At 43.5% G+C, this 9,436-nt stretch overlaps 1 protein-coding gene across 1 annotated transcript; it reads right to left on the reverse strand.

The window, feature by feature from the left end:
- Positions 1 to 485: 485 nt before the first annotated feature.
- Positions 486 to 9,089, reverse strand: si:dkeyp-72h1.1 (uncharacterized protein LOC799956 homolog). Its single transcript, XM_036543098.1, has 4 exons — positions 8,837 to 9,089; positions 3,405 to 3,492; positions 2,475 to 2,652; positions 486 to 594 (listed from the first exon to the last, which is right to left on the reverse strand). The coding sequence occupies exons 2-4, from the start codon at positions 3,489 to 3,491 to the stop codon at positions 524 to 526; spliced, it is 336 nt and encodes a 111-aa protein (XP_036398991.1). The 5' UTR covers position 3,492; positions 8,837 to 9,089; the 3' UTR covers positions 486 to 523.
- Between the last annotated feature and the right edge of the window lie 347 nt (positions 9,090 to 9,436).

Here is a 9,436-nt window from a genome sequence, read left to right on the forward strand (position 1 = left end):
GACGAGGCAACACACATGTTCTATACACCTCAGTTTATGGTTGGTAAACAAGGAGCACCTGGATCATTCTAGATCTAAATCAGAGGCAGATATTAAAAAAAAACAGTGTACGCAATGCACACAAAAAGGTTATCTTGTGGATATAAATAAGTGTGTATATATATTCAAGCAATGAGCACCTATAAACAAAAAAACTGAAAAAGATCGCGTCTTACAGATGGATGTAGATATGCATCTAAATGATAAAAAACAACAATGTGATGTTTGTACAAACTATTTGTAGCTAGCTACCACCAGAGTTTGGCACAAGTGAGCTATTTAAGACAGTTTTACAGAGCTGTGCACCACCAAGAGGAAAAGGGGATCTACCCACTGGGGGACTGGGCTAGGTGTGCGCTGGGGAGGGTCAGGTCAACCCCCCCTCCACACTCTCCCCCCTGCCCCCCCACCCCGCCTCTCCTCCGTGCTTCTGTCTGTCTGGAGACATTCACAGTGAAAGCTGGAATGGTGGTGGCCGCACGTATCAGTTGGAGTCCCCTCCGGCGGCCCCGTCCGCCTCCCGGCTGTCCTTGCTGTCCTGACTCAGCTCCTCATCTGGGGGAACACAGAGAGACAGGGCACGTCACGCTCTGGGACACAGCGAGGGGGTGGTGGTGGGGGGGGGGCGTGCCACCACGGCGGGGCAGAGGTCCATACCCTCACCGTGGAGACGTTCCCCGCATTTGTGGCAGGTCTGTCAGATCCTGTACACACATGTCACTGCTGGCTGATAAATTAGTCAAGCTGCCGCGAGATGGAGAGTTGTTTGGGAACGTTCGGATCCCATCTCCTCACACAGCCCCGGGACAAAAGCTGCTTCTGGAAAGCTGTAGCGGGTCATCAATCCCCGCGTGGCCTGGCTGCAGGTTGTCAGCTAGCCTTTGTCACCACTCGGCATGCTTAGAGTGACTTCTGCTCCTCAAAATGCCAATCAGACCACCACTGACCCCATGTGCCCCACTGCACTGACAGAATTCTCCTTCTACCACAATGACATGCAATGCACTACAGAAATAACTCTCACCTCTACCATTCCAAATAGTATACAGCTCAGGGACAGAAACTAATCAAAGATCAAAATAACTCGCCCTGTCCCTCCCTTCACACACTGTACACCTGTAATTAATATTCCACCCTTTGTAAAATCAATAATTGGAACAAATGTGTTTGTATATAATGTGTATAGTATGCCCTTACGTTGAGGTGTAGAGCACAGTGCTTTGTTCCAAGGTGCACAAGTCTAGTGTAAGTTTACAAGTCTGTTTTACTCTATTGTCCTCTATTCCATCATAATGTATAGCACAGCCCTGGACCATTGACCTTGACATCTGTCCTGATCCTCATTTTGCTGTAACTTTGCTAACCTTTTGTTCCCTTCCAAGGACCCCCTCTAACCTGTCTACACATTCAGCACCTCAGAATGAAAACACCATCTCTCTTCAAACCAAATGTAAATATAATCTCACATCACACTATCTTATTATTTATCTTCATCTTTAGAGCAACTTACAGAGATATTGAGAAGAGTGTTTGAAAATGCATATTAATCAATAGTTTTACATATTTAGTACAAATTGGAAATTTAAACAACACACGCTTGTTTACCCTGGATCAAACAGACTGGTGGTGTTAAAGTATGCACATGTAGGTTGCTATAATACAGAATGAAGTTGCAATTGTGCCACAAGCACATTGTTTTTGTGTGAGGGCTACTATTAATAAACATTTAATTTCTAAAATTAACAGGTATGATGAGGGTGCTGGACTCATGAGCTGAGGATAATGTGTTTTGATTCTGTATTGACCACCCTTATGCACAGTGCTTTATAAAGATTATCATGCAGTGAGTGTTTACACTGTCAGAATATGACAGAAACCCAACAGAAAAGGCACTTATAACCTTATATAATTTTGCGAGGTAACCGTAGTATCTGGATTGAATTGTCTCTGCTGCATCCAGCTTGCATGATTAGGGCTTTCATAGCATGGAGCAGTGTTGCAGGAGCTCTGACATTGATGCAAACTGTCACTCTTGTCTGATAAGATAGAAGTGCAAACAGAAACAGGTGGTCCCACTACCAGATATCCAAGCACTAAATTACAGTACTCCTCAGTTACAGCATGTTAGCAGCTCTTGAGGCCAAACTCTGGAGCATAAGATACTGACAAAGCATATGGTATTATAGCAAATCATTACTCAGTGTAACCAAAAGGGCAGATGACGTTATTAAAGCATCTCACTGCAGGGTTATTTCTGTTGCCTTTTTTTGTGAATTAATCACAGATGCAGCAGTGTACTTCATGTATCTCACAGGGACCTACATTGGTCCCCACCTGGCCACAAGTATCCGGCTGTCCTGATTAGTATCCTGTCACTGATGAGCTGGTATACATCTACGGGCCCTGACTGAGTTGGGGATAAGCTGCTTGCGTACCTGCTGACTGGCTGTGAGCCGAGGGTGGGGCCTCCCCAGGGGTGTCCCCCGGGCTCAGGTCGTCTGGGGGCCAGCGGAGCTCCCCGCTCTCCACCTCCCCGCTCTCTGTGGGCTCCACCACGATGGACGGCAGACGCTTGGACAGCTTGGGGTACCTCTCATGGGAGTCCGGGAAGATCTGGGCACAGGAGGGGGCATGTTACCCTAAATAACCTGTTACCGCGGGGGTTCCAAAGAGCTCATTAAGCAGGAAAAGATAAACAGATATAATAGTGAGATCCTTCGCATCGTGCTCGGTGCACAGATCACTTTCACCAAGCTGCCATTTTCAAGAGCGCTCAAGATTAAAAGATAAAGACATCTGCATCCCCTCAGCAGAGAGCAAACACAGAGGATGTGTTGAGCCATAAAGGAGCAGTCAGATTTTGGAGGCCGCTCCGCTGCAAGAAAGGGCTGTGCCGAGACTGTACATGAGGCCATTCACTAGGCCAATCTATGGGTTTCATGCGCTTGATGAAATAATAATATGCAGCCATCATTTTCCCCAAAAATGTGACCTTTCAAAAGACAAATGTGCTTTGTGCCCTCTTAGATAAGATCAAATTAATCCTGGAGAAATAATGAGCAAAAATCAGTGCATTTCGGTGCAAGAGGGGAAAAAATAGAAAATGTAGATGGAAGTAATCAAAGGGCAGTCAAAAATAGCTCCAGTCTGGCTCTCACCGTGACTACAGCCCTGGCAGGGATGGAAAGAGGCTCAAAGGTCTTTCAGACAGCACTCTCCCCCCAGCCAACAGATGACACGGTGCGAGTCGGAAATTTGCATTTCTGCGTGTGTGAGGGTGAGAGTGTGAGCGCACATCCAAGTGGGTGTATGCGTGTGTGTGTGTCTGTGTGTGTGTCTGGGACAGATTAAACAGGCAAACACACCTGGAAGGAGATGCTCTGGTCTTCTGAGGCTGCAGCAACATTAAAGTCCTCCATGGCAGGCTCACAGGTGTTCATCACCTCCGTCATCCTGCAGAGAGTAAGCCAGGCTACGGCATGACACACAGCACTCATCTGCCTCGCATTACCCCACACGATGGAATGCATACAGAGGAATTACCAGTGGCGGCTGGTGAGCTGGAAACAGGGGAAGCGGAAACACTACCTTTAAATCTATCATTACTTTCAAGCTGTTCCCCTTTATCCTCCTTGATTAACAATAAAACCAATAATTCACAGAATAATTGACACCAATGCGTAAATAGAGTAAATGATTATGTTCGCGAAACAGCGCAGATTGTCTGTAGTTTGTGCGCTATTGCGAAAGCTACAGCATGGGGTTGTTTAATTAACAAGGATGGCAATTTGAACAATTAAGTGGCAAGTAATCTCAAAGCTTTCTCTTAAATGTTTCACATTATAGCTTTCTTGTGTTACAAAATTCAAATTACAAAATGGAGCTAAATTTAGTTAGATCGATTTAAATTACTGAGAATAAACTTTTGGGTTAGGTTGAGTGCAATGAACAATAACGTTTAGAACACAGACTTCACAAAAGCTGTGATGTGTCATGAGCATTTAATGCAATTTAAATCGATAAATGCCATCCTTGTTAATCATGTTGTAGCTTTCGCAAGCACACAAACTACAGACAATCTGCGCTGTTTCGCGAGCATAATCATTTACTCCATTTACGCGATTGGTGTCAATTATTCTGTGAATTATTTTTTATTGTTAATCAAGGAAGATAAAGGGGAACAGGTGAAAATAATGATAGATTTAAAGGTAATGTTTCAGCTTCCTCTGTTTCCAGCTCACCAGCTGCCACTGGGAATTACCCCTATTGAGTCCATTCCATTCAAAACTTTGCTGTCAGGATTAGCACATGCACTTCACTCATTTAACACAGTGTGTGCTATTCAGTGCTAGTCTAGACTGCTCCTCAATTAATGATCTCAAGAAATTACCGCAATCTGTATCAGTCATTATGAGGGAAGATAAATTAAAAAATCACCATTTCTCTTTTGTACACATCATGCCCTTAGTGAACGTGTTTAGGTCTGTTTCTGACTGTCAAGTGGAAGTGGCAGGAGTCTGGCGTGAATATGACAGGTGCCTGATGCTAAAGCAAATCCGTCTCCTAGATTCTGCTAGAATCCTACAACAGGTCTGACGCGCAGATTTTGACATACACTATTTATATTTCTCTACCAGTCAAGTCCCTTTGCTGCTTCAGGATACAAAAGTGTCCGTATAAATATGGCCTTTTTACCAATCTGAAAATATGCGCTGGCATACACTGGAGAGAACACTTCCTGGGTGAGTGGAGAGGAAGACATCTGCCTCTTACATTATCTAGTTGTATCTGAGCTTGAAAGTATTTATTCACAGACCTCAACATGTTCAACTAAAAATATACAGCGGAATCGTTCTGAATACATATTCACAATCTGCCTTTCAGAATGAAGTTAGGAAACAGTTAAAGCCCTTTGTCTGCCTCTCAAAAAAGCACTACAGATTCAGCCTCTTATTTTTAATGGTATGATTCGGTGTGCTTTAAAACATGAGAGTCATGCTGGCATTGCAAAATGGGTTGTCCTTATATTTAGAGTTAAGGCATATTCCGCCATAAGATAAAGGTCATAATAACATTCCACTCAATCCAGTCTGATATGAAGATTAATGTGGCTTGAAAAACAATGCAACAAACCTAATTTATTCTGTACTGTAGATACAGGCATTTATAAAAGAACACATATGACGTTTGACTTAGGTAATCACATCACATAAAGACCACAAGGTTTTTCCAAGTGCAAAACAAGGCCCGAGGTCTGAATTCATGCTAAAGCATGTTTGCAGCACAGGTCAGCCTGACGTGCTGTAATGTGTTTTTATATGTCATTCAAGCATCTGCATGACTCATATCAAGGGTGGAGTTTAAAAATATACCGATGCAGCCCCAGTACATTCTACTGAAATAAAGTACAGTCTCCATAATTCTTTCAGTCCTATTTCGCCTTGCTGTTGATAAGCTCAGCACGTATTTAACCCTGCCAGGACAAACACTTGATAGGTTTCTCCACACCACTCTTGAGTCTGCAATTGTTTTGAAAGGGAAATTAACTTTATTATTAGTCATGTGTTTCCAGACTGTCTCGTATGTAAATTCCATTCAGCGCAATGTGAAACCAGACCTTCCAGTCTCCAAACAGCAAGGCTGGCCACCAAAGAGGAAGCAGAGCCTTTCCCAGCACAGCACGCAGTCCTCATAACAACCGCTGATGCTGGTATGAATGTCCATTTCTGCCAGTCTGGCTTATGGTGGAGTCGACGGTTGACAATAAAGCCTGAATGTGTGCGGTGTGGTCTTTCATGTTCCACAGTATTTCATTTACTTTCACTACTGTTTCAGAGCACAGACTGATTACAGTGTTTTTCCAGTGTACACACACCCAGTGCCAGTTCCGAACCAGGATATCCAAGGACAAAGCAACACAGACTCCAGCCAATTAAAATGTAATCCTACAGCATTTGTGCGCATGGTGGACGCACCAGTCCACCGCTAGACACTTCCTCAGCAGTCTTCATTAAAAATGCCTTCACTTCAATCCACAGAACGCTACTGCCAGTAGAGGGGCCTTGGCTGGGAGTTCTGGGCAGCTTGACGAGTCTCATAATTGTCCAAGAAGTTCCTCCTGACTGGTACTCTGTCAGAACGCATGCACAGTTCCTCTAAGTTGCCATGGAAACAGGCAGTCAAAGCATGATGCCTTTGATTGTTTGAGTGCTGTACTTCACAATGTCAAGAGGATGGTTGATTTTTATGTTTTTTGTGTACTTAATGCAGTAACCATGATTGATACATAAAAAGAGGTTTGGCTTGGAGATGTTTTGAGCCTGGCAGAACAGGCCAGATATGTTTGACAGGATTTAAAAGCAGAAAATGGACTCAAGAGGCCATAACCATGTCCACCACTCTGCCTACACCCTCATAAAAATGTCCTAATTAACTGTTGTGTTTTCAGTAGAATTTTTTGTGAGGTATGTGATCCCATGAGTCCGTGGAGATTAATGTGACATAGATGAAAACTACAGTGTACTATAGGTGTATCTGTTGTGAACATCTGGAAAAGACACACAAGGGGCAGTACGTGTTATAATGTAGGTACCAGGTCAGAGCACACAATGTTGTACAATGGGCTTTGATGCACACAGGTGAGGGAACACTGAGTGCTGTGGCGCTGCCCCACACACCTAGGAGTGATGCTTGGACGTCAGCAGGCAAGTTTTGATGTGCTAACCACTTTCTGATAGGACATCACACTCACAGACCCACCCCACCTGGAAAGAAGGGATAGGGGCACAGTGACACAGTCAAGTTTGGATCAAGGCCCTCTCAATTCAAAAGCTTCCGCCCTGTATTACACCAACCCTACACCTCATGGAACTGAAGCACAGAAACTGGAGCCTTTTTGTCTAGAAAAATCACTGCGGCGCATGGAATATTTCGTCTCATTTCCCTGTCTCCTGCGAGAGGACGTATATCTCTATTAGTCATGCAGCCGGTTCAGAACTCTTGGGAGGGAAGGGAGAAACGACAGGCATTCTTCACCCTCAAGGCTGTGCTGCACATAAGCTGTTTAAGAGCAATTTAATGGCGATCATTGGAATAAATGAGATGTTTAAGCGGTGCTGAGGGGCCGGAAGAGTCTCGGCGCTCTCCAGGGGGGATAATCAGGCAAGAAGTGGAGAGAGGCTCCAACGCACCACAGTGCATTAAAGCAGTTCAGCAGGATAAGCACAGGTCATATGCAGTGAGTCACACAGAGGAGCCGCTGTCTGAGCGACTCAAAATTATCTATAGACAAAGGTACTGCTGACTCGCCTTGGGAGTCAAGGCCAGGCTCGCAATGTGCATTACAGTGATTTGCTGTGAACTGCTTTGGCCGCGTGAATCTGTGGCTTGTCTACATGCAACTGGTCCATTTTCTGTTGCTGGGCTAAAGTGGGAGGTTAGAGAGGGCTGTAGGAAGTGTCTTTGCTGCGTACTCTGTCACATGAGAATCACAGAGAAGACACACAAAGCCCATCTCTGAAGTCATTCTGAAAAGCTTGTCTTACATCAGTGTTTTTTTAATAAAACACTGTCAGAAGACAACTTAAAACAAGAAATGTTTTATAGGAGATGCCTCACACATAACTCCCACAACTCCCATTAGATTATTCCTTTATGGTTCCGGTACGGCAAGATATGAAAGGAGAGTCGTGCGTGAGAAAAAAAGAAAAAGTCCAACTTATGTATATGGCGCTATGAACTACACGGAGTGGAACGGCTACTGAATTATTGAACAAAATTCATTCTGTGGACACGCAGCGCACCTTGTTCACATACACGCAACGGATCGTGGTAGAGATGGCAAATCCTACTGATATATATATTTCTGTCATGTCACGCAGCTACTGTTACTCTCACGTAAGGGTATACACTATTTATACAAAATTGTCATTTAAGTATCTCCTTTAGTACAAATTCCTTACCGGTTAATTCTTTAATCGCTGCACTGCAACCACGCAAAGTATGCTTTATCAGAGCTTGAAATATTCGTTAATATTTGCATTAAAGGTTTAAAGACAGAACATTAAAGCCTGTTAACCAGGATATGCTCTATACCAACATTTGGATTCGCTGATATCCCCGCACAAGCTCTTTATTAGGTATAGCCAAATGCAAATATGACTGAACAGACGTCAATGTAAATATACGTAAATGAGTATAAACATAAACCACTTGACTTATTCATAACACGAGAAACTAATGCACCGCTAAGATACGTTTGATCCGTCGACATGTCATACATAGCACATAGTGCAAGCTCAACAATCTGGAAATGTAACTAATTATAATAAACAGCCAAAGTAAGGGTGAGCGTATATCATCAATTTCTTTGAATAAGTCAATCACGGCATCGTAATTCACACCGCAATAGCGTTACATGCTGTACTTTAGTGCGACTGCAATTTTAGTTTAGTCACAAACGGACAAATATAACATCCAGATTATGAAACAATAGATTAAATTGTACAGTTTCAGATTGAAGACTATCGTGGCTGTCGAGTTTGTCGTCGGCAGTATTAATCTCTTCACTAACTGTTGACAACGCACTACCTCCTATATGAAGGCATAATTGAGAGGCGAATTGTGCATTTAAAGGAGGTTCATTTGAAATGAATTACTAATTGGTATTGCCTCGAAATTTAGCCACATTCTAACAGTTTCGTTAACAACAGACTGCATGTACTAGCTATACAAGTAACAACTTATAACTTGTACGTCGTAGGATATTAGGACGGTTAGACATTCCTCTAACACTTACCTCCTTCAGACGTTTTTTTTTTCTTGGAAAACTGTAGTATTCCGGTCAAAGAGACAGTGTGATGCTTTGCAGTTTTACACTCGTTTTGTGCGGGGTTCTTCTCGGTCTCGAACGTGTCCTGATGCGTCTGTCTGCCCGCTCGCGGTGAGGTTCCAAGTGGAGTTAGCAGCGACAGCGCGCAGCGAAAAGAGAGGGAGGGAGGATGTGTGTGTGTGTGGTTGCATGAAGACACAAAAAGGGAGGTGCAGACAGATGGAGCCTTTGTCCTTTTTTTTTTTACTACCAACCTAATCCTTAACCAAAGCGCGCATATATAGCCCTACAGGAAACAAGTCACATAGTGTTACATCACCATTGTAGAATGCTCTGAAGTGACCGCTTTAAAGCGACTAAGCTTAAAGTATGAGTCCTAATATGATCAGCACTCAGCTGCCGGTTCATTGCTCTACAAGTGTAGTGTTAACACCAACAGGAAGCCTTAAAGACTGTGTTTTCAATTTCTGTTGTGTGCAGTTTGTGAGATAATTAACATTCCGAAATGGTATGCATACGTGGTCCTCTGTCAGATGCGTGACAGAGGTCTTCTTCTTAGATCAGGGT

The sequence above is a fragment of the Megalops cyprinoides genome, chromosome 12, assembly GCF_013368585.1.
Source record: "Megalops cyprinoides isolate fMegCyp1 chromosome 12, fMegCyp1.pri, whole genome shotgun sequence".
NCBI classification, from domain to species: domain Eukaryota; kingdom Metazoa; phylum Chordata; class Actinopteri; order Elopiformes; family Megalopidae; genus Megalops; species Megalops cyprinoides.

What these genes read in the sequence shown, in the direction of transcription:
- si:dkeyp-72h1.1 (XM_036543098.1), bottom strand. Translation starts at nt 3,491, where the DNA reads ATGACGGAGGTGATGAACACCTGTGAGCCTGCCATGGAGGACTTTAAT. An exon ending in ACCAGAGCATCTCCTTCCAG is followed by an intron (nt 2,653 to 3,404) that starts GTGTGTTTGCCT and finishes TCCTGTGCCCAG; the next exon opens with ATCTTCCCGGACTCCCATGA. An exon ending in GGCTCACAGCCAGTCAGCAG is followed by an intron (nt 595 to 2,474) that starts GTACGCAAGCAG and finishes GTGTTCCCCCAG; the next exon opens with ATGAGGAGCTGAGTCAGGAC.